This window comes from Oratosquilla oratoria, chromosome 29 (assembly GCF_046742065.1).
Source record: "Oratosquilla oratoria isolate Oo_2021 chromosome 29, ASM4674206v1, whole genome shotgun sequence".
NCBI lineage: Eukaryota > Metazoa > Arthropoda > Malacostraca > Stomatopoda > Squillidae > Oratosquilla > Oratosquilla oratoria.
In genome coordinates this window covers 34,707,888-34,735,450 of record NC_134805.1, presented here as the reverse complement: position 1 = coordinate 34,735,450, position 27,563 = coordinate 34,707,888, and the positions used below count along the sequence as shown (strand labels likewise).

The following is a 27,563-nucleotide window of genomic DNA, read 5'->3' as shown; positions in this document are numbered from 1 at the left end:
AGTCGCAAACTGGATCAGGTCAGATGTGTGCCTCGAGGTCGGGTCAGGTCAAATGTGTGCGTGTGTCCTCACAAACAAGGTCATTGTGGAGAACGATGTGTATAATACACACACACACGCACACACACACACACACACACATATTGTGTATATTATATATATATATATATATATATATATATATATATATATATATATTCCATGGACTTGTTACCCTTGTAAGGGTGGTAGTCTTGTCAAGGCTTCTCTTTCCCTTGTTAAGACACGAAGGGAAACATGTTGACGGTATTCTTGTTCCCAGTCACATGATGTTGAAGAGTAATAGAAATAATATTGCGTAAATATATTGTCAAAGTGTATTTTGACAATTATATTGATTGTGTGAAATAATTTACAAAAAACAATATCAATAGGGATGGATATAAACATAGCTGTGGATATAAACATAGCCACAGTCTCGAAAGGGTTCCCGCTTCAGGGATGATTAGAATAGGCTGTCTTTAGCCAGAATAAAAGTTTTCGAGAGGCGTTATCACACTGGTCTACTTTTCCGCCAATCTCCGATTAATCGGCGGTACCGCCAACCTCCAACACTTTTCCCGCTATTTGATATGCTTGAGGAAAATTAATTATTTTTCTTCAGTATATCAGATTCCTTCCTGAGGGAAAATAGCCCACTGATGTGTCGTATCGTTTCTTTAAACTCCTCTTGTCCCCTCCTCCCTCTTTCCTCCTGCCTCCTCCTCCCTCCTCCCTCTTCCAGCTATCTCTCGCCCTTTCCGTTCTTGCCTTTAGTCCAACGGAAGGGACACACACACACACACACACACACACACACACACACACACACACACACACACACACACACACACACACACACACACATACACACACACACGTCTACCACTCTTAACAGTTTTCCACATAGTGGTGGACACTTGGAACAAACTACAATGAAATAGTGTGCGCAAAAACCATTCATGAGTTTAAGAGCAAACTAGACTAGACACTGCGAGATACAAAGGCGGGACACTACGAGCGTAGCTACCCTTCCCGCAAAATACAACTAGGTAAATACACGATCCAACACGTGATCCAAAACCATAGTTAATTACACACACTTGCACGCACGCACACATACATCCGAACACGCGCGCACGCACACATCCGTACACACGCACGCACGCACACACACATCCGTACACACATACACACATGATCCAACACGTGATCCAAGACCATGGTGAATCACACACACACACACACACGCACACATACATCCACACACACACACACACACACACACATACACACATATGGCGGCGCCAAACTTTTAATTTTTTACGCGAGTTTTTTTCTCAAGAATTTCTTCTCCCCCTGTGGTGGACGGGTCTGTAACAAACGGCCTCCTCGTTGATTTTTTTTTTTTTTTTTTTAACTTCCGCTCACCTCTCCTCCACTCGTACTTCCTTTTCCCTTTCCTTTTTCTCCTTCCTCCTCATCCTTCTTCTTTTCCTTCTTTCCCGCCTCCTTTCCCTGCCTTCTGCTTCGCTGCCCCCCTCCTACCCATCCTTATAGTCCTCCTCCTCCATCTACTCCTTCTACCCTTCTCCCCCTCCTCCTTCTCTTCCTCTTCCTCTTTCTCCTTTCGCTTCAATCTCGTTTCGTGTCTTTCACCAAATTATTAATCCAATTTGAATTTATCAAATTGTTGATATTATTTCGTTTTCTCTTAAGGATAGATTATTTAGAGAAAACGAATATAGCTCATATGATGGGAGGGGTAACTATTCTTTTTATATTTCTTTATAATTAAATGTATCCTGATTATCTCCTTTCCGAATCTAGTTATGGTATGTTACTTCAGTGTCACCTCATATATATATATATATATATATATATATATATATATATATATATATATATATATATATATATATATATATAATCGACTAGGTCTCAGATCTTGGGAAGGCGACGACGGTAAAAAATCGACGATAATTTTCTTCGTTTGAAGTCGTGGTGTATCGTGACGATGGATTTTTTTCCTTGTGTGAACGGACAAAAATCGACGATTTTTTTTTTCTCAAAATATTGCGGTTTTTAAACGAATGACAGAAATCGACGATATTTTTTCTCGTGTGAAGGCTGGTCCACGTACAGCCAGCTAGGCGAGGATTTTTCCTGTTGCAGCTCCTTAGCCCTGTCAAATATGGCGTCGTCAGAAAGGCAAATATCGAAATATCATTAGCGAATATATATATATATATATATATATATATATACACATATATATATATATATATATATATATATACACACACACATACATAGTACATATATTTTCATCTTTTCAGCCATAATTTTTTTCCATATGAATTCCATGCCATCACAGGCGAGACTGACAAGGAGCTCGATGGAAGCATATACAGAAACTGATACGTAGTCAGTCTGTGGACTCGAACCACGTTGAGACGTAACAAATGGAAAGTGACTTGAACAGTTGCGCCATCAAGAGGAATGCATATACCAACTGCTTCTTCCCCCTTACAAAGGAGGCAACCAAAAGCAAAGGCATAAAATCCACTCCTACCACTTCCATCACCACATACTCCACTCCCATTCAACCCCCTCCCTTCTTTTTATCTTGGCTCTTCCTGGATAACGGGTCATCCCTGCATCTCGCCCACTGTCCTGGGGCAGAAGTAATGTAGCAGGACACAGCACATTCACTGCAAAGCCGCTTCATTTAATCGGCGATCCCCATCTCCGGCTCCTCATACAGAAAAAGAAAAGACCTGAAGAAATCCCTTCGGGCTGCGTCAAAATATCATTCACACATACTCCCTCATCCCCCATCCTCCACCCAGTCACTTCCATGTATGACAGCATCATCTATACACAACCATTCATCCCTATCATCTGTCTTCTCTCTTCATCAACAAACATTCACCCTCTTTCCCAGTGCCCCTTTTACCCCAACCATCATCTCATCCTTGGTCGCCCCCTCATGTTCATTCCTTCCACCTCTGCCCTCCACACCTCATTTACTCTTTCTTCACTCGTTCTTTCGATGTGTCCAAACCATTCCAGTACTCTTTCAACAACCCTATCTCCCAATTCCCTTTCCACCCCCGTTCTCCTCCTCACCTCATTTCTCACTCTATCCAACCTAGTAACCCCTACCATACGTCTCAGGCATTTCATCTCAAACACATTTAAACTCTTCTCATATATTCCATGTTTCTGCCCCATACAGTGCTATTGGCACAATCACTCCATACAATCTCCTCTTAGCATCCATTCCCAAATGTCTATCTCATTACACTTTTTGATCCCCCAAGGCATTTACTTGCTTCTCTCAATCTACATTCTACCTTCACCACTCCTACCACATTCGCACCCAAGTATCTAAAGCTATCCACTTTCTCTAGTCTATCTCCTTTAATACTCACTTCCAATTTGCTGCCATTTTCTCCTCTTGTACATCTCATCATCTTTTACCCACATTCATCTTCAACTTCCTTCTTTCGCACACCTTCCCAAACTCTGTCTCTAACTTCCTCAATCCCTCCTCTGATCCTGCTACAAGCGCAGTGTCGTGAGCAAACAACAACTGACCTTTCATTTTTTCCCAATTATCTTTAACCATCTCCAATCCCCCGCCTATTACCCTTGCGTTTACCTCTCGCACCACCCCATCCACGTATAGATTGAAAAGCCGAGACGAAATAACACATCCCTGTCGAAGCCCCACCTTTACCTCAAACCACTCACTCTCTCCATTTCTAATTCTAACACAGGCTGTACTACTCTTGTAAACTCTTGACTGCTATCCTATCCCATATATCTGCAATACCTCCCACAGTGCCTTCCTGTCTACCCCGTCATAAGACTTCTCCAAATCTATAAAGGCCCCAAAAAAACACCCTTACCTTTACCCAAAGCTTTCTCACATAAATCTAATCCACGCAACCCTTACCTGTCCTAAACCCACACTGTTCATCACCAATTACTCCCTCTGCTCCTCTCCTAATCCTCTCAGTCAAAACCCTCCCATAAGATTTCCCAACTACATTCAACAAACTGATCCCTCTGAAACTACTACACTCACACTTGTCCCCTTTTCCCTTGTAAAGCGGAACTATACAGGCATTCATCCAGTCCTCCAGCACTCTACCCTCTTTTATATAATCATTAAACCTCACCAGCCAGTCCACCATCACTGTACCTCCCCCTTTTTTAGACACTCTGCATGACACCCATCAAACCCAGGCGTCTTATCTGCTCTCATTATTTTAATAACTGCTTTCACCTCATCTTTCCTTAGTTCTCCGTTTTTCTCATTCATCAGTCATTTTCTATGAGCTTCCCACTGCAACTACCTTTCCCTCCCTATCCTCCTTCACATTTAGCAATTTCCTAAAATACTCTCCCCATCTCCCTGTTACTGCCGTCTCTTCCGTTATCATCTCTCCATCTGCACCTTTTACCTTTTCTTCTCTATTTGACTCGCCTCCTCTTCCTCCCTTGCAATTTTTATTACTTTTAAAAATTTCATACTTTTACCCCATTTCACATCTGATCTCTTTGCCTTCTTTATCTTATGCTTTACTTCTCTTTTCCTTGTACCTCTCATATGATTATCTCGTCCTATTTTGTAACCAATCTGTGAATGCTCATTTCTTCTCTTCTACAACCTTCTTTGCTTCATCATCCCACCACTCACTACCCTTCCTTCCATTTCCTCCCGTCCTCCTTGTTCCACACACCATCTTTGCACACCTTATGACTCCCTCCTTAAACCATCCCCAATCCTCCTCCAATACTCTATCCTTTACTCCCTACCACTCCTCTCTCAGCTTCTTTGTACTCCTTTTCCTTTTCTTTCTCATTTAAGCAGTTTACTTTAATCACCTCCCTACCTTCTGTCCTTTTCCTCTTTATCTATCCTCACTATCAACTTACTTTCCATAAAAAACGATCTGCTATTCCCCCACTCTCTCCCCTAGGAACATGTACATCCAAAACTCTTTCTACTCATTTCCTGGTTACCATTATATAGTCCATTATAAAGCCCTATCTACCACCCTTCCATCAACCACCTTCTCCCATATGCACTTACAAAAATCCACATCTCTTCCCAGTTTCACCTTCATCCACATTAACCTTGAAGAAACCTCCTTCCACTCTACCACACGTTTGCCTATCTCTTCACTTACTAGTATAGCCACCCCTTCTCTCCCTCATCCTCTCTTCACTCCTGAGACCCTCTCAACTACACCCCCAAACTCAAAATCGCCCTTCCCTTTCAACTTAGTTTCACTCAGTGCCATCACATCCATCTTTCTTCACACAAACATACTACCTATCCCCTTTTGCTCTCATCTGTACCACATCCACCCAAATCTTAGGGTTCTGGTTGGAAAACTCTTATGCCTTGTGGGACTACAAAGAGTAGGGTGTCTAGTCCTGTCCCCGTCCCATTTTTGTCGGCTTTTACGATTCAAGTGGAAACTCGGGGGCAGTATTCTTCTCCCCTACCACAGGGTTTGGCGAAAAAAGAAAATAAATATTCAGAGAAGTGGTACAGGACTATAATAAAAGTGGCGGGACAGCATAAGGGAGGGACAGTCGCATTAAAATAAAGTATCATAATTTCCTTATAAATAGAGATTTCCTCTATCACAGGCAAAATGATGTGTTGCTCTGTTACGTAGGGACGCCCCATATATAGACCTAAAGCAGTGGTTCCCAAACTGGGGAAAATTTTCCCCTGGGGGAAATTTGAACCTACCAGGGGGGAAATGATTACACTACCTCCTAACTAAAAAAAAACTCAGATGAATTTTCTCATGTCTGAGAGAGAGAGAGAGAGAGAGAGAATGCCTGTTTTCAGTATATATGTACATTTGAAAAATAAATTAGTAAATAGTTACAGTGTGTTTTAACTACTCTTTCCCTCATACACATGAAAGGGGGAAATCTGGATGGTTGAACTGGGTGCAAGGGGGAAATGACAGAAAAAAGTTTGGGAACCACTGCCCTAAAGTATCAGCTGCATGCTACTTAGAAGCTTTTAACCCCACAACATGCAGCCAATACCCCAGACGGGGTATTTTATTATATAGATATATTATATATATAAATATATAAATATATATATATACTTATATACATATATCAATATATATATCATTATATATGTATATATATATATATACTGTATATTATATATTATATATGTATAATTTATATATACATATATATATATATTACATATATACATATATATATATATAATATACATGTTATATATATATATTATATATATATATTATTATATATATATTACTTTATATATATTTTATATATATTATTATATATATATATATGTATATAGATAATATACATAGATATATATATAACATATATCATACATATATATATATAATATATTATATATATATTATGATATATTATACATTATATATATATTATATATATATGTATATATAACATTATATATATATATGTATATATATACATTATATATATATATGTATTATATATACATTTATATATATACATTTATTATATATATATATGTATATATATACATTTATATATATATATTATATATATGTATATATATACAATATATATAATATATATACAATATTTTATATATATACATATATTATATAAATATTATATATTATATATATATTATATATATGTATATATATATATTATATATATATATATGTATATATATACATTATATATATATATATTTATATATATATTATATATATACATTATATATATATTATATATATATATATGTATATATATACATTATATATATATATATATATGTATATATATACATTATATAATATATAGAATATATATATATATATGTATATTATATACATTTATATATATTTACATTATATATATTTATATATATATAATGTATATATATAACATTATATTATATATATATATACATTATATTTATATATATATACATTATATATATATAATATATATATACATTTATATATATATATATACATTTATATATATATATATACATTTATATATATATATATACATTATATATATATATATACATTTATATATATATATACATTTATATCTATATACATTATATTTATATATATATTATATATAATGTATATATATACCATTAATTTATATTATATATATTATATATATATATATTATACATTATATATATATATATATATATATACTTTATATATTTTATATATATAATTATGTATATTATATATATACATTTATATATATATAATTGGTATATTATATACATTATATATATATATATACATGATATATATATAATGTATATATATACATTATATATATATATATACATTTTTATATAATATATAATGTTATATATATACATTATATATATATATATACATTTATTTTATATATAATGTATATATATACATTTATTATATATATATATATATATACATTTATATATATATAATGTATATATATACATTATATATATTATATATATATATATACATTATATTATATATAATATATATATATATATAATATATATATATATATACTTATTATATATATTTATGCATATATATATATTACATTTATATATATATGGTATATATATATACATTATATATATATATATACATTAAATATATATAATATAATACATTATATATATTATATAATACATTATATATATATATATATGTATATATATACATGTATATATATATATATATATTTATTTATATATATATAGTGTATATATAACATTTATATATATATATGTATATATATACATTTATATATATTATATGTTATATATATACCATTATATATATATATATACTATATATATATATATACTACATTATTATATATGTATATATATATATATATATATAACATTATATAATAATGTAATATATATATTTTATATATATATTATATACTATATATACATTATATATATATATGTATATATATTACATTATATTATATATATATATATTCATTATATATATATATATGTATAATATATATCTTTTATATATATATATGTATATATATACATTTTATATCTATATATATACATTATATATATATATATGTTTATATATACATTATATATATATATTATATATATATATATACATATATATATATATATATATAACATTATATTATATATATATATATTATATACATTATATATATATATATGTATTTATATACATTATATATATATATTTATGTATATATAAACATTTATATATATATATATATGTATATTATAGACATTATATATATTATATAAATATATTATATATATTTTTAAAATTATATATACATTTTTATATCATATACATTATATATATATATATATTATATCATATATATGTATATATATACATTATATAGATATATATTTATATTTTTATATATATATATTATTTACATTTATATATATATATATATATATGATATTAATTATATATATATTTATACATTATATATATATATATATATATATATTATATTTATAATTATATATATATATATATATGTATATTTATACATTATATATATATATATTGTAATGTATATTTATATATTATGTATATACATTATTATGTATATATATATTTTATATATATATACATTATATATATTATATATACATATATTAATTATATGTATATGTATATTATACTATATTATATATCGTTATATATATATATACATATGTTTATATATACATTATTATATACATTATATAACATTATATTTTAATTAGATATATATTTATATATACACACATATATTACATATATAGATATATATACATTATAAAATATTTATATATATATTTATTATATATTATTTTGGTATAATTAATCACAACTTTTCGGCAAAGTCTTTCTCTTAAACAATTACTGTTGAATGCTAAAGCACAAGTGGCATCAATGATTTTTAGAGAACATTTCTCTAACTTTCTAAGTATCATTTTCTCTTCATGGTTCAAACTCTGGAGGAAAGTACGAAAGTCATCAGTATAAAATGGAAAACCACTCTGATGACTTTCGTACTTTCCTCCAGAGTTTGAACCATGAAGAGAAAATGATACTTAGAAAGAGAAATGTTCTCTAAAAAATCATTGATTGCCACTTGTGCTTTAGCATTCAACAGTAATATATATAAACATATTTATATACATATATACATATTTATATACATATATATACATATATACATATAAATACATATACATACATATATACATATATATACATATACATACATATACATACATATATATACATATATATACATATACATACATATATATACATATATATATATATATATATACATATACATACATATATATTTATATATATACCTATACATATATATATACATATACATACATATATATTTATATATATACCTATACATATATATAAATATACATACATATATACATATATACATATACATATATATATATATACATATATATACATATACATACATTATACATATATATATTATATACATATATGTATATATTATATATATTATATATATATAACTTGGATAGAATGTAGTGGGCACATATGTAAAAATCATCACGAAGAAACCACAGTCGGAATAAAAGGAAAGTATAACTTCTATATTTCGGCTAATAGCTGTAGCCCTCTTCAGGAAAGTACAGTTTACAAGAATTTGCAAGTTCTTGTAACCTGTACTTTCCTGAAGAGGGCTATAGCTATTAGCCGAAATATAGAAGTTATATTTTTTCTGTTTCCTTTTATTCCGACTGTGGGTTCTTCGTGATATATATATATACACACACACATATATATATATATATATATATATATATATACATACATACATACATACACTAAAAAAGCTGGAGTCCAGAAATCATGATGGTATAAGTAAAATGCACCTGACTCAGAAACGTGTTTTAATCCCTGCCCGGGGTTCGTCCTTAGGGTTGACAATGTTGAAGCACTTAGATCCTCCTATATACGCACAAAAATAAATATATACTAATATGAAGAATGTGTATCTGCAAGGCTAATGTGGTGCAAGAGCTTGATGTAACAGTTGTGTTCATACTCTCAGACGTGACAGGAAGCGTCCGAGATAAGAAGATAACAATGGCCCAGTCTTGACTTTCAAACTTTACTTTCTTGAGGCATTTCAAAGGAGACTGCGACGTAATTTTCCATGTTATGCAATATGTACACACGCGTGCACACACACACTCGAAAACGCACACATACACACACTCGAAAACATACAAGCACACACGCATAAACTTACATATACACACACACAAATTCGTAAACACACACACACACGCGCGCACACACACACACACACACACACACACACACACACATACACACACACACATAGAGTATTGGACACTTGGAACAAACTGGATAATGAAATAGTATGCGCAAAAACCATTCATGAGTTTAAAAGCAAACTAGACACTGGGAGATACAAAGGCGGGACACCACGAGCATAGCTCCCCTTCCCGCAAAATACAACTAGGTAAATACACACATGCTGATTTGAAGAAACGTGTAGATGCCATTGTTGTCAAATACCATCTGAAAATTATGAAGTATTACTGGTATGTCTTTGCATAAAATCGACAAATACTCTTAGAGTATGGTAATGGCATGTCGCATGGGCCTATGGTACGCTTGCCGGAGGCCCTGTTCACACCAGCGGTTTGAACCGCACAGAAACCACGGCGGTACCACATAGTAAAAAAAAAAAAAAAAAAAAAAGCGCGGTTGTGTGTATAGTATACACCTTCATTGACATACATTATAATTGAACCGCCAGTGTGAACAGGGCCTAATGTTGATCCTACTCACGGAGAGATCCCCACAAGAAACAGTCGAGGAGACGAAGAAAGGAGACGACTTCATAGCTGGAGTAAGGATGAGGTGGGTGTCGGCATGGGTGCTTGGGGATGGCGTCGGTGTGATCTAAGCTGAGCTTTACCCGGTTGTCGTTGATCTTGGGCCTTGGACCGAGTGTCATCCACTCGGGGCTGCACTTCTGGAAGAATGTGTGTGTATATATGTATATGTATGTGTGTGTATGTATGTATATGTAGGTGTATATGATGAAATCACAATAAGGAAAAGAGCGAAGATATTTCGAAGTTCGTGATAGAGGTGATGTGAGTTCTGATCAAGGAAAAGAGGTCCAGAGCCTCCCGGTGTAAAGCTCTTTCTTTCCCTTTCTCTCTTTCCCTTTCTCTTTCTTTCTATTTCTTTGTCTCTCTTTTTCTCTCTCTTTCTCTTTGTTTCTTTCTCCCTCTCTTTCTCTGCCTCTTTATCTTTCTCTCACCCTCGCTCTCTCTTGCTCTTTCTCGCTCTCCTTCGCTCTCTCTCTTTCTCCCTCTCGCTCTCTCTTTCTCCTCGCTCTCTCTTTCTCCTCGCTCTCTCTTTCCCCCTCTCGCTCTCTCTTTCCCCCTCTCGCTCTCTCTTTCTCCCTCTCGCTCTCTCTGTTTCTCTCTCTCTCTCCCCTTCTTTCCCTCTGTTTCTTTCTCTCCCTCTCTCGCTCTCTTTTTCTCTCCCTCCCTCTCCCTCTCTTTCTCTCTCTCTCTCTTTCTCGCTCTCTATCCCTCTTCCTCGATCTCTCCGTCTTTCTTGCTCTTTCTCGCTCTTTCTCCCTCTCGCTCTCTTTTTCTCCTCTCTCCCTCTCTCCCCCTTTCTCTCTCTCTCCCTTTCTCCCTTTCTTTCTCTCCTTTTCTCTCTCTCTCTCCCCTTTACTCTCTCTTTCTCATTCTCACTTTCTCCTCTCTTTCTCGCTCTCTCCCTCTTTCTTGCTCTCTCTCGCTCTCTTTCTCCCTTTCCCTCTCTCCTCTCTCCCTTTCTCTATCTCTCTCTTTCCCTTTCTTTCTCTCCTTTCCTCTCTCTCTTTCATTCTCACTCTCCTTCTCTTTCTTTCCCCTCTCTTTCTTTTTCTCTCACTTTCTTGCTCTCTTTCTCTCTTGCTCTCTCTCTATCTTTCTCTTCCTTTCTCTTCTCCTCTCTCTCTTTGTCTCTTTTTCTTTATCCCTTTTTCTCTCGCTTTCTCGCTCCTCTCTTTCTCTTTTTTTTTCTCGGTGTAAAGCTCATTTTTTTCTTCTTTTTTTCTCTTTCTCTCCTGTTTTTCTCCTTTCTCCCTCTCTCTCCCGCTTTCTCTCTCTCGCCCGCTTTCTCTCTCTCTCTCTCTCCCCCCCCCTCTCTCTCTCTCTCTCTCTCTCTCTCTCCCTCTCTATCTCTCTCTCTCTCATGGTCACTCTCTCTGTCTCTCTCTCACTCTCACTCCCACTCTTTCTCATTCTCTCTCACTCTCATTCTCTCTCCCTTTCACTTTCTCTCTCACTCTCATTGTCTTTCTCTCTCTCCCTCTCTCTTTCTCTCCTTCTTTCTCTCTGTTTCTCTCTTTCCCTCTCTCTCTCCCTCTTTCTCTCTCTCCCCCTCGCTCTTTCTCCCTCTCGCTCTTTCTCCCTCTCGCTCTCTCTTTCTCCCTCTCTCTCTCTCCCCCCCTCTCTCTCTCTCTCTCCCTCCCTCTCTGTCAATCTCACTCCCACTCTTTCTCATTCTCTCTCCCTCTCACTCTCTCTCTCTCATTCTCTCTCACTCTCATTCTCTCTCTCATTCTCGCCCTCTCTTTCTTTTTCTCCCTCTTTTTCTCTCTCTCCTTTTTTCTCTCTCCCTCTTTCTCTTTTTCGCTCTCATTCACTCTCACTCTCTCATTCTCTCTCTCTCTTTCTCTTTCTCTCATTCTCTCTCACTCTCATTGTCTCTCACTCTCATTCTCTCTCTTTCTCTTACTAATTCTCTCTCTCTCTCTCTCTTTCTCTGTCTTTCTTTTTTGTTTTGTTTTTTAGTTAAGAAAGAAATCTGTTCTTGTGTATATACATTTTTTCTATCTGTCGCCTGGTGATTTTATTCAGTCAAAGGAAAACCCACTACTGGGTAAACACGTCTTTCATTATAGATCACAAACACAGGAACTCTGGTGAGGTACAGTCCTTGAGCGTTTCTTAGGGTACGAGTTTTATCCTCTTAGAATCTAGGTTAACGTCAGAGGCTGCATTGATCGAGTGTGTCAAGTACCTTACATTTCATAATATTTCTTTTCCTCGAAAATTTTGAGTTTTACTTCTTTATCCTTGTCCTCCTGGGGAATTCTTGCCCGCCTGTCAATTTTTTTTTTTTTTTTTTATCTTCGTTCTAAGAATTAGGATGACACGTTTGACAACTGCTATCTTAGAATTTGCGATGGTAAAAATTAAATGCGATCGTAAAATTTACGATCGTAGAAATTAGAATGATAAAAAAAAATGCGACCACAAAACTTACGAGTGTAGAAATTACGATAGTAAAAAGAAATGCTACCGTAGAAATTACGATGGTAAAGACAAATGCTATTCCAAAACTTACGATCGTAGAGAGGACAATAGTAAAAAGAAAAGTAATAATCACGATGGTGAAAAGATATGGGATTGTAAAACGAGTGTAGAAAGATTTGAATTTTGAATTCGGGAAAAAAATTATGTCGTTTGCATTCGTTTGTTAAATGGTTGTAACTAGTTTTATTTTTTTATTTGGTGTTTGTCTTTACAAATTATATATAATAAATCACATTTCTAGATATTTATGAATTCCTTTTCTGTGCTATTTAATTTGTACGATAAATCAGAGTTACTGATTTTTTGGCCGACTCAAGACACACACACACAAACACACACACACACACACACACAAACACGTCTTATGTTCTTAAATACCGCCTTGGTCTCAGCACTAAACCTTTTAACAAGAAAATTGTGAATTGTCATCATGCTATTATCTACAACATTTCCTGGCAGAGAGAGAACCTCATGCCAAAGTATACAATCAGTTAAGTCACTATCACCTGCCACGTGCTAGCGTAGGTTCGAGTCCTTAGCTGTACCACGTGTCAGTTTCTGCATGTATGCCTCCTCGAGTTTCTCGATGTTGATGGCTTAGAATTAAAGTGAATTGTGGTTGATAAATGTATATATGCCCAGAGCTTTTCCCCCATGTAAGGGAGGTAGCCAAATGAAAAGCATACACCCACTCCCACCCATTCCACTTCCATCCACCACCCTTTCTCCCCTCTCATCTTAGCTCCTCATGGATGACGGGTCATCCCTGTATCCCGTCCACTGCCCTGGGTCAGAAGCAATGTAGCAAGACACAGTACATCCACAGCAAGGCCGCTTCACTTAATCGGCGACCCTCTCCGTCCCCTCATGCAGAAAAAGAGAGGACGGGGAGAAATCCCTTTGGGCTGCGTCAAAATATCATTGACACATAAGCACCCCCTACCCCCTCATTGCATAACAGTATCATCTAGACACAGTCACTCTCCACTCATCCCTATATCAATGAATCACTCGTAACAGTGACATCTTACTAATATATAATCTTTCCGGCCGTCGCCTCGGGAATTGAACCAACACCCAACTTGTTACCAAGCCGTCACCGTATCAGCTATGCTTATAGGGGTTACTATAGCTCTAATATGACGGCGACGGCCGGAAATATATATATATATATATATATATATATATATATATATATATATATATATATATATATAATCGTTGTGTATTGAAAAGTATCAACCGGCTGTACATAGTTATAAGCTGTATACGAGTTATAGATTACTTGATTTTCATTAAGCATTTAGTTTGGTGTTCTGGTCCTTATTTTGTCGAATACATACTGTACATACCCCACGCCTGCTTGGGTTATGGTGTGTCAAATGTACTTCCACAAAGCCAAGTTTCCTGTCGGTCCAGTTGGGTTTCTACCAAGCCCAGTCGGCCTCATCTGTCGTGACGGTGGGAGGCGGGAATTTCTTATTTTCCTGTAAAGTTCTGGGAATTTCCCGTGTCACCATTTCCTCGCCTAATACAAGCTTTCGTACGTAAAATTTTGTAACTGCCTTCATATTTCACCTTACACCCCCCCATAATACCTTTCTGTCGACCCAGTCGTAAACACAAAATCATGAATGGCATTCTAACCTTTCTCTAAAAACTTCTTGCATGTCCACAGAAATTCGATCCACAGATTGTGTACTTTTCCTAAACCCATTTTGTTTTCTCCCCAATAACTCCCTCTGTTCCCCTCCTAATCCTCCCCTCCCGCATGCCTATCCCACCACACTCAACAAACTGATCCCTCAAAATCTACTCTATTAATACTTATTCCCTTTTATTTTGAAAAGCAGAAGTACACAGATACTAATCACTCCTCTGGCACATGTCCTTCCCTTAAGCACACATTAATCAACCTCACTAGCTAATCACCGAATCTCATTTAAGACATTGCCAGATTGGAAAAAGTACAACGGCGAGCTACAAAACCGATTCCAAATATAAAAGATAAATCATATGAAAATTGACTAAAACAAAAGTAGACTCAGAGATGACTTGATAAAGGTCTAAAATTCTAAAGGAAATTGACGTCAAAAGTGACAAAATTTTCACACTGAATTAGAATCAGACAAGAAATAATGGTCTCAAACTGTCAGGAAATAGATTTAATTTGGAAGTTTGTAGAAACAACTTCGCCAACCGTGTAGTTAATGAATGGAATAAACACCCTGCAGAGGCAGTGCAATGTAATTCAGTTCGAAGCTTAAAGATTCGTTTAGACCTTTAGATAAACACCTAAGCAAGGTACTGTAATGCCTGCGATTTATTTTATATTATTTGTTTGTTTTTTATTGTTTGTCTTATTTGTTTAATATTATTTATTTGGTTATTGTTATTTATCTGTCAATTTATTATTATTTACTATTCACCCGTTTGTTCATTATTTAACTTTACCTATTTATCTTATTATTATATCATTATCTATATATTTATCATTATTATGATTTTTTCCCATCTGACCTTGTTATGGACTCAAAGGTCACCTATCGGCATGCTCCTTTGTAATCCTTTGATACTCCCTTCATCAGATGCTCCACATGACACCAGTATGTGTGTGTGTGTGTGTGTGTGTAATTCACCATGATCTTGGATCACGTGTTGGACTCGTGATCGACAGCTATTACCCTCCCGGAAGAGAGCTCATATATGACCGATCTATGGGTAATAAGAACAACATAAGAACATAAGAATAAAGGAGACTGCAAAAGACCATAAGGCCTACACTAGGCAGCTCCGTATCCATCACCACCTGTCATCCTCATCCATAAAGTTGTCTAATCGTTTTTTAAAACAACTGATAGTTTCAGCGCTTACTACATGGTTACTAAGTTTATTCCATTCATCGACCACCCTATTAGTAAACCAATTCTTGCCTATTTCCTTCTTAAATCTAAATTTGTCCAGTTTACACCCATTACTGCGAGTCCTGCCATGTTGTTTTATTATGATGACCTTGTTTGCATCACCCTTGTTACAGCCTTTGATCCACTTGAACACTTCTATTAGATCACCCCGCACTCTGCGTCTTTCCAGAGAGTGTAAGTTTAGGTGCCTAAGCCTCTCTTCGTAAGGCAAATTTCCGAGTCCTTGTATCATTTTGGTCATTCTTCTCTGTACTGATTCTAGTGAATTTATGTCCATTCTGTAGGACGGAGACCAAAACTGTACCGCATAGTCAAGGATGGGTCTAACTATCGCTAGATAGAGTTTGATAATTACCTCTGCACTTCTATTTGTTACCGTCCTACCAATGAAGCCTAATGCACTGTTAGCTTTATTTCTGGCGCTAATGCACTGCTTCCTGGTTTTAAGGTCCGGACTCGCCAGAACTCCCAAGTCCCTCTCGCACTCAGATTTTTCTAAAAACGTGTTATCTAAGTTGTATCTATTTTCGGGGTATGTAGCCCTAGGTTTAACACGCTACACTTAGAGATATTGAAGTTCATTTGCCATTTCACCGACCATATGTATGTGTGTGTGTGTGTGTGTGTGTATTTTACCTAGTTGTATTTTACGGGAGGGGGAGCTATGCTCGTGATGTCCCGTCTTCATATCTCATTTTATCTAAATTATTTTTAAATTGATGTATTGTTTTTGCACACACCACTTTCTCATCTAACATGTTCCAACTGTCTATTACTCTGTGAGGAAAGCTGTTCTTTTTCAGATCTCTTCTATAGCTGTCTTTTTTTATTTTCTTTCCGTGTCCTCTTGTATTTCTATCATCCCATTTTATCAGATTCTCTCTATCAGTAATTTCTATGCCTTTCATGATTCTGTAAATAGCTATCAAATCTCCTCTCTCTCTTCTTTGCTCTAGTGTCTGTAGTTCAAGTTTTGCTAGTCTCTCTTCATATGATAGTTTTGAGAGTGTTGGTGCCAATTTTGTAATTGCTCTTTGTATTCTTTCAATTTTTTTTATACATTTTTTGTACTTGGTGACCATATCGTTGCTGCATATTCCAATCTTGGTCTTATCAGGGTGATTAGAATTTTCTTCACCATTTCTTCATCCAGGTATGTAAATGCAACTTTGATTGTTCTTATTAAATTATAAGTTTCTCCAAAAATCTTATTTATATGTTTCTCAGGTGACATATTATTCATAACAATGACTCCCAGGTCCTTCTCATTTTCTACTTTTTTTATTCCTGTGTGTGTGTGTGTGTGTGTGCGTGTTGATATTGTTCAGAGGTTTAGATAGAATTCAGAAGTCCACAGGATGTGGTGTAGATATTATGCGTCCTTGAAAACTGAGTGAAGACGCACCCGCCTCAGTCTTGTTGAAGCGACGCCGAAGCCAAGGAGTAGCGTCTCTGTAGCACTCACGAGGACCAAAAAACCTCCTCTGTGATTGACAGACTGAAAGGAAATTATACGAAGTTGACGGAGAATTGAGAGATACATTGTCAGAGGTCGGAGATAAGTTTTTTTTTTTTTTGTGATGCGTGTTGGAACTGCCTGCAGATAGAGCCTTTTCTGGTTGGTAGACAGACTGTGTTGGTGGAAGGTGACCTCGCAGTGTGGGGGAGTTTTGGAGGTGTTGGTAGAAAGTAACCGTGCAATTACATTGTATATGTGTTTTTTACATCTGGATTGTCCTCTATATATAAAGGACCAGGAGTGATGTGAAGTTCACCACTACTGAACGACGAGTTTTTATGAGAGAGAGAGAGAGAGAGAGAGAGAGAGAGATCCATTTTAGGTGAATGAAATCGGTGCCCTGTGTCACCCAGAATAGATTATATTAAGCAGCATCTGCGGCGTGAAGCGGAAACACATGCCTATGCAGAAGTCGCCGACCAACAGAATAAAGTCGTTGAAGAACATATTTCATTAGAAAGGGATCGGGAGAGTGCCAGGATCCTTAAACACTTGTGTCAGTGTCAATATATCCCAAACCACCTCAGTGTCAGTGTAGTGCCAATCTCCCTAGCTATCTCAGTGTCAGTGTCCCAAACCTCCCTAACCACCTCAGTGTCAGTGTGGTGCCAATCTCCCGGATCCTATTCAGAGCTTCGAGGGAATTCCGGGAGGAGTTCTGGGCGGTTTTTGTCCGGCGTAGGAGCCATGCGAAGATATACGCCTCCGGAGACCATGGTGAACGTGAAGGAAGAAGAAATTCCTCCTCCGCTTCCGCCTCGGATTTCCAACCCCAAGAAGAACTGGAAGACCTCGAGACGCGCGTTGTCAGAAGACGAGGTTCCCGCGGAGTCACAGGCCCAGCTTCCCCAATGGGAAAACGAGATACGGAAAACGTCCCTCCCGGAGTCAGGTAAATAGAATGGCATCTATCCGTCAGGGCCGCGTGCTAGTCCAGTGGATAAAGTGTCGAACTTATGAGCAGATGGTCGTGAGTTCGATTCCCGACAGCCCTGGTCAGGCGGGGAGGTGACTCAAACATCGGCCTAAAAAGCACAGTTGCTTGCCGCAACTGACAGGGCTTGTCCTGCAGGGGTTTTTCACTTCCCACTTAGTGAGAGTGGGGTGGTTAGTTTTATCTACCTGTATACCAAGGAATTTTCCCCCTTACAAGGGAGGTAGCCAAGTCAGAGGCATGCACCCATTCACACCCATTCCACTCCCATCCACCACCCTTGTTTCCACCTCATCTTAGCTCCACGTGGATGAAGGGTCATAGTATGGAGTGGCAAAGCATCACATAATTAGAGTAAGGGCAGGTGCGTGGTCTGGTCAGAGCAAACGCATAGTCCAGTTAGGGCAAATGCATTGTCTGATTAGGGTAAGCTCATGGTCTAATTAGGGTAAACGCATAGTCCAGTTAAAGGGAGGGCAAGTGTATAGTTCAGTTAGAGCAAACGCATAGTCTAATTAGGGCAAATATGTAGTTGGATTCACCCCCATTTCACCCTAGTGGAGCGTCTCCGGCAATCTCCCAGACAGATGCCCGACATATCCCGTCCTTTTCCACTCCAGATCACTTATTGTAGGTGTTGTATTTTTTTGTTTGGTTGATTTACTTATTATTTTATTTAATATCTATACGTTATTTTTACAAGTTTATTTGGTGTTTCTATTTCTTTATACTTATTTTGGTTTAATTTGTTTTTCATTTTTCTTATCTATGTTTCTTCTTACCTATGAATTTTTATTTATTCATTTATTGAATAATTTATTTATTTATTTTATTAATTTATTTATGGGTTCCCGGAATGTTTTGAATCTTATGTAGTGGCATTTCTTAGTCGCTTGGAAATTATTTCAACACAATAAGTCGTTCACCCACTAACTGCAATTATTTTCCCGTTTGTGTCCCAAACTAGGGATCATTAATGCTATAAACTGCCCAAAATTAATAGAATTGTTTGAAATTTATCGGAACAAAATCTGTATAAAGCGTCATCAAGGAAAAAAATATTTCGCTGTAACCCCCCCCCCCCATACAGTACACACATACATCATAGTGTCCTTTGGTGGTTTGGGGGGGGGGGGATTACAGGACTCTCAGACCGAAAACTGGTGGTCGTTAATGGATACACAACGATTCTATTCAGTGATGTAATGGTCTTCACCAGGAGCCTGAAGAACAACAATGCAAACAAAACGTATGGTGTACACGAGTAAACAGATAGAAAAGCGATGTGAAGAACAGATTGACACCTCCAACGCAACTAGGAGTAATGGATGCAAGATTGTAGGGAAAAAATCCGACTTCGTTATGGACCAAAAGGTCTCCTGTCGGCATGCTCCTCCTTTGTGATCCTTTGTAAAATATTTCAAACAGATGTAGCAAAGCACTCTTTCGTCAATCGCGTTGTCGATACAGGGAGTCCTCGGTTTACGACGGTATCGATTGATGATAATTCATGGATACGACGCATCTCCCATAACTTATTAAAAAATCATATTCACCTTACGACGTTTGGTTCATAAATATGAACGTCGTGCGGACTAGTATTGCAAAGGCGGCGGAAGAATACGTCGTCTGGTAGCGGAAGTTATGTTTTCATGTGATAGATGTGTGTTTTTATGAGATCCCATGAAGAATCGTCACCCCAGATTCGACAGGGTCATAATTATTCATGTGGGCTATCCTACGGTTGGCAATTCTTCAAATGGGCTATCCTAGTGTGATAGATTTTCATGTGGGCTATCCTAGGGTGACAATTCTTCATGTAGGTTATCCTAGGGTGACAGTTCTTCATGTGGGCCATCATCCTGGGTTTACGATTCTTCGGTTGTATAAGTTGATGACAATAAGCATAACCCACATTCAACCTGACCTGACCTGACCTAACCTAATCTTTATTCCACTGTTGATATTCGGCGTACTGGGGTGACAATTCTTCAGGTGGGATCTCATGGGGGTGACGATTCTTCATGTGGGCGTTCTGGGGTGACAATTCTTCATGTGGGCGTTCTGGGGTGACAATTCTTTAGGTGGGATCTCATGGGGTGTCGATTCTTCATGTGGGCGTTCTGTGGTGACAATTCTTCATGTAACCCTTTTTATATCCATGGTTATGACTTTACTACTGCATTAGCGTAGGCGAGTGACTTCGGTGCTTGCGTATTTAAGTGTGTTACGACTAACACAAAAATTCGGGTTACGACGCGTTGTAGGAACGCAGCTCCGTCATAAGTAGAGGATTCCCAGTATATGGAATGGTCTACCATCCAACATCATCGACTGTTCCACTGTAGAGGTATTCAAATAATGTCTGTACATTTACTTACGTACAAATCCCCAACTAGAAATGTTTACTTCTTACATACATATACTAAGGCTTTTTCCCTCTTACAAGGGAAGTTGCCAAAAAGGAAAAGGCATAAAATCATTCCCACTCATTCCATCCCTGATACACTCCACACCCCTCCACCCTCCCTCTCATCTTAGCACCTCCCGGATGATGGGTCATCCCTGCACCTTGTCCACTGCCCTGGGTCAGAATCAGTGTCACAAGACACAGCACATCCACAGCAAGGCCGCTTCATTAAATCGGCGACCCCCCCCCCTCTCTGTCTCCCCATGCATAAAAGTAGAAGACGGGGAGAAATCCCTTTAGGCTGCGTCAAATTTTGCTCACACATACTACCTCACCCCCCATCCCCCCGCCCATTCCTCCTCATGCATCACATCATCCATATACAACCATTCTCCATTCACCCCTGTCTTCTGTCCTCTCCCGTCCTTCCTCAACAGACATTCCCCTCTTCCCCCAAAGCCCCCTTCACCCCATCCATCCACCTCATCCTAGGACGTCCCTTCATGTTCACTCCCTCCACATCTGCCTTCCATACCTCTTTTACTAGTCTTTCTTCACTCATTCTTTCCATGTGTCCAAACCATCCTAATACTCTTTCATCAACCCTGTCTCCCAACTCCCTTTCCACCCCTGTTCTCCTCCTCACCTCCTCATTTCTCATTCTATCTAACCTAGTAACCCCCATCATACTTCTCAGACACCTCATCTCAAACACATTCAAACTCCTTCTCTCTTCCTCTCTTATGTTCCATGTTTCTGCCCCATAAAGTGCTGTTGGCACAATCACTTTTTCATACAGTCTCCTCTTAGCATCCATTCCCAAATGTCTATTCCTCATTACACTCTTTAATCCACCAAGGCATTTACTCGCTTCTCTCAATCTACATTCTACCTCCACAAATCAACTCCACCTTTTCCTGCCACATTTGCACCCAAGTATCTAAAACTATCCACTTCCTCCAGTCACTCTCCCTTAATGCTCACTTCCAGTCTGCTGCCACTTTCACCCCTTGAACATCTCATCACCTTACTTTTACCCACATCTTCAGCTTTCTTCTATCACACACTCTCCCAAACTATGTCACCAACTTCCTCAATCCCTCCTCCAATCCTGCCACAAGCACAGTGTCGTCTGCAAACAACAGCTGGCTCACCTCCCACTTTTCTCCATTTTCTTTAACCATCTCCAATCCCTGACCCACCACCCTTGCATTTATCTCTCGCACTACCCCATCCATGTACAAGTTGAACAGCCAGGGCGACATAACACATCCCTGACTAAGTCCCAACTTTACCTCGAACCACTCACTCTCTCCATTTCTAATCCTGACACAAGCTCTACTACTCTTATAAAAACTCTTGACAGCTCCTAGAAGCTTTCCTCCTATCCCATATATCCGTGAAACCTCCCACAGTGCCTTTCTGTCTACCCTGTTGTAAGCCTTTTCCAGATCCATAAAAGCCCAAAAAACATCCTTCCCCTTTCCTATAGCTTTCTCACATATCTGTCTTACCACAAAAATCTGATCTACACAACCTCTACCTGTCCTAAATCAACACTGTTCCTCACCAATTACTCCCTCTGTTCCTCTCCTAATCCTCTCAATCAAGATCCTCCCATAAGCCTTCCCAACTACACTTAACAAGCTAATCCCTCTGAAAGTACTACATTCATACTTCTTAATAGATAAAAATAATGATAATGATAAAAGCGTAATAATAATAGTAATAGTAATATTATAGATTAGGTACCGAAACAGCCATGTAAGAAACAGTAGGTCTGTTGCTGTTCATTTGTCCTTGTAACACCATGCAACTCTTGATCAAAGTCCCTTTCACCCCATCCATCCATCTCATCCTTGGTTGTCCCCTCAAGTTCACTTCATCTACCTCTGCCCTCCACACTCTGACAACTACTACTGAAGATTAGATTTAATTGATTAAAATTAAGATTAAGGTTATATTAGTGAATATTAGAATGAAATTAAGATTAATGAAGATTGAATAAAGTGTATCAGTCATATTAATGAATATTTTGTTTGATTTGGTGAATATTAGACTATAAGTTGCAGTCACATTACTAAAACAATAAATATTGTATAAATTGTATGAATAAAGTTGTGTTTACAATTTTTTCTATTCATCCAATAGCACAATTCAGTAGTAATATCATATCAAATGAGGTATTTCACTTGAAAAATAACCAGACAATGCAACCACAATCATCAGATATTTTAACCTGCACGATTGCCTGGTTGTGACATAAAAGAAAGTAACAGTGCTTGTGGATTCCTGTTTCTGCGGTTCCATTGCTTAGACTACTTTGAAGATATTTATGTTTATTCAACCGTTATTTTCTGCCAAGGCATTGCACAACTTGATGCCTTTATGAAAAAAAATATATATTTCTTTGTATCATTCAAGCATTTCGTCTTTTTAGATTTTTATATCCTTTTTATTGGGGTGGTTATATATGTTTCTATTGAAGGAAGAACTTCATTTTTATACTTTTCCTTCTACTGTACTACAGGGTATTACACAAATTGATGCATTTTTTTTTTTATTATATAACAGTATCTTTCAGGAATCTATTCTTTTCAGATAATTATGTCCTGTTTTGGGGGGTATATATATTTCTATCAAAGGAGAGATTTTACATCCTTATACTGTATTACTAAAGCATTTTGTATGAACATATAATGAACTGAATTATTATACAAAGTATGATAGTGTAAAGAATATAAATTGAACATTGCTATAAATATTTTAATATTTATGTTTTATCATTTATTAATGTTACTATTGTTATGATTATTTTCATATTTTTTCTTAGCAATTCTTGTTAATTGTTGAATTTTTTTGGGAGAACCTGAGCCCCCAATGATTTTTTTCATATATTTTTCTTGGCACTTCTTGAAAATTTGGGGAGGATCTGAACCCCCTATAGACTTCTACTCTACCCCCACCCCATTCCTAATGTAGTAATATAGGGCTGTCATGTCTCTCTCACTGTGACCTGATGTCTTTGCAGGCATTAAAGTGAGTGATGTGGACATAGCCATCATACATGCTCCTGACGCGGATGATTATGCGAAATGGATCGAAAACTTCTTCCAGGAACTCCCACAGGAGCACAGGGTCAGGTCAGTATACATATATATGTATGTATGTATATATATTTTATTAATTTGTTTATTTATTTATTTTTAATTTCTATTTATGAGGGGATGGAGAGGGAGTGTTGCTGATTAGGTGAGGCTTTCTTGCTGTGGATATACTGTCTTGCTGCATTGCTTCTGACCCAGGTCAGTGGGCAGGAGACTGGGATTACCCTTTCTTCGCAAGGAGCTAAGATGAGAGGAAAGAAAGGGTGGTGGATGGGAGTGGAATGGGTGGGAGTGGGTGTATGCCTTTTGATGTGGCTCCTTCCCTTATAAGGGGGAAACAGCCCTTGATATAATAATAGATAAATAGATAGGATGTGAACTATGATAGGTGTTACTAGAATGGATGAAATGAGAAATGTGGAGGCGAGTCAGAGTTCAAGATTGGGAAAGGGAACGGTTGGATATGGTAGAACAGAGAGGGATTTGATGGTTTGGGCATATAGAAAGAATGAACGAGGAATGACTAGCAAAAATATCGTGGAAACCAGAAATGGATGGAGTAAGTTTAAGAGGAAGCCCAGGAATGAGTTGGGTGGGTTGAATGAAGGGACCTTTGGATAGATATAGATTGTCAAACAGGGAAGAATAAAAAGCGGGAGTAAATAGAGAGGTTATGAATAGATGAAGGGTTGACACAGTTGTTCAGAGATATGTTTTTCTCATCTGGTTCATTATTTATTTTAAATGGATGAGGGGGTTGCCATGTGGTGAAGTGGTGGGGGTAAACCAGCTTTAGCTGTGGGGCCCTGCTTTGGAAGAATTGTACCTCTGCATTGTTTTTGACCCAAGCATTGTGACAGGGGACAGGGTTACCTGGCCTATCTGAGGTTACCGAGATGGTTGAAAGGATTTTATTTATGATGTGGATATATGATTTGACTCAGCATGTATCTGCTCAGTTGTGTCTTGCAGAGTAGAGATAAACTGTGTGTGTACATTGGAGAGGATGTGGTGTCTTTTCTGTAGTAGTTTGAGCTGTGTATGAGACTATTCAATTGCACATATATGGGACTCATTTCAGACCACATTAATTTGAATTTTGGTGGTATTACTCTATCATAAGGACATTAATTTCTCAAATGTTTTGCAGAGTGGAGTGTAGATTTGTCGAAGAACTCTACAATACTTCCAGAAAGATCGAAACAAAGCAAATTTGTGGTGCTAAACTACAGGTTTGTATGATGTATGGGCATAGATACATTAGGATGTACAAGCTCTTAATTCCCTCTCCTTACTCATAGTTGTTATTTATTCATTCATAGTGGCTCAGATGTATGTTTATTCTGGAAACAAATGAACAAGAAAGACTAATTTCTTTCTTCAAATTCTGTCATCATGCGTGAACCTGGTTTCGGGCATTTCAGATTGTGGTTATTTCTTCTGAATTCCTGACAAGTATTTTGAAGTACACAGTTACACCATTGGGTGAAAAACTCCAGCATGACCGTGTTCTTGCTGTTGTAGGTGTACCAGACCATAAAGTCACTGACCTCCATAGAAATGGTAAATGTAATTTGTATGTTTACTTGATTCACTCATTGTTTTCATGAAATTTGGTAAAAAATAGAAAATTATTTTCTCTACCAAATGGCAAGAAGTCACACTTGCCTTTCACATCCCACAGGGGTTGGGAAACTTGTCTTTGCATAAGGGATGGGTGGGTGATTGTTTGGGGAGATAAAATAATGTTGAAAAATGATAGGGATGCAGATGATAAATTAACATAATGTTTTACAAGTTCTTTGCATTTTGCAGTTTTGTTTTCTTATGATGAGTGGGAAAAGCTTAATATTTGTGATAGAGAATATACAGCTGAAGAAATCATCAGCCTTGGTACCAAAATCATAAATGACTGTGACCTCTTCAAGGGATATCAAGATCAGAAAAATGCACGCTTCAAGATAACTCCGACAAAAGTTAAACAGGTGGATCAGGTATGAGGTTTTTGTTTTGTTGTGTGCCTCATGGTGGGACGTGTGCACGGAGGAAAGAATATGCACCCTGTTATGTTCATGAAGTTTTAATGTGGTGAACTGAACTACTTAGCAGCAGTGAGAATAAAATTTTAATGAAAATAGTAGAATACAATTTTTTTCTTTTCTTTTAAGAGTGCATGAACTTAAGATCAAGAATAAGGTGGATGGTTTGGGAAGAAGAGGTCTTGTAGGAGGGAAGGGAGTTAAACAATAGGAAAGAATGAAGGTGTTCTGTCTCCCTGCATTGCTTTTAACCTAAGCTATGTGGTGGGGTCAGTGAATGATGATGACCTTTCATTCATGAGATGCTTAGATGGGAAGGGCAATGAATAGTTTATAATGGGTCTGGGATTGGCGTATGTTTTGATTCAGCCACCCTCATATAAGGGGAAAAGGCCTTTTGGTATGTATGTTTATGGCATATAATAACTGTTACATTTTTCAGGGGAATGTATACATCATTCTTCAAGAGCCAGTAGACAGAGTAGACAAAGTGCAGGTTAATCTAGTGGTCAAAGGACGAAAATCCATGGGGTTATCTGGAATACAGCTAAAGATGAGGAACCCATACACCATAAGTTTCAAAGTACCAGGTAAGCAGATACCATTCTTATAGTTCAGGAATATAAAGTTCTGATTGATTGATTATAATCAGTTGTTGCCTCAAGTTTCACTAAGTGGAAAACCCACAGCCCCACAGTGGCTGGCAATGGTCCCTAGAACCTCTCACAGATCTCTTAGGGAAGAAGAATTGGACTATTGCCCTGTGTTGTATCAATGTGGGACTGCTTCTCTCTCTCTCTCAAGCTCAAAATGGTAAAAGGAGGAGAGCAGTTGCTAGTTGTCAGCTCTCCACATGTGAAAAAAGTGTAAGAAATACAGTTGAAGTTGATAAAAAGAGATCTTTGGCCCAGTCAAGTGACCAACTGCCAGCCTTTCAGGACTGCACCTCCTGATGGAGGTGAGGGGGTAGATGGGTTTTAGAAATGGGCATCTGATAGAGAGAGATCTTGACCCCAACTGGAAGACCAAATGGGAGCTGCATCTCCAGGAGTTAACGGTGCTGATAAGATATGAAGACAGGTGCCAGGGAAATGATTCTATGTCT

General features: G+C 36.8%; 1 protein-coding gene across 12 annotated transcripts in view; it reads left to right on the top strand.

Moving 5' to 3' along the window:
- Positions 1-27,563, top strand: part of stumps (DBB domain-containing protein stumps) — a 113,372-nt gene that overhangs the window by 55,805 nt on the left and 30,004 nt on the right. For all 12 annotated transcript variants that reach the window (XM_076212051.1, XM_076212048.1, XM_076212049.1 and 9 more), the window contains exons 3-7: positions 24,344-24,455; positions 25,570-25,651; positions 25,844-25,982; positions 26,235-26,413; positions 26,901-27,048. In XM_076212051.1, the coding sequence (XP_076068166.1) occupies positions 24,344-24,455; positions 25,570-25,651; positions 25,844-25,982; positions 26,235-26,413; positions 26,901-27,048 (660 nt within the window). The remainder of the gene's footprint in view (positions 1-24,343; positions 24,456-25,569; positions 25,652-25,843; positions 25,983-26,234; positions 26,414-26,900; positions 27,049-27,563) is intronic.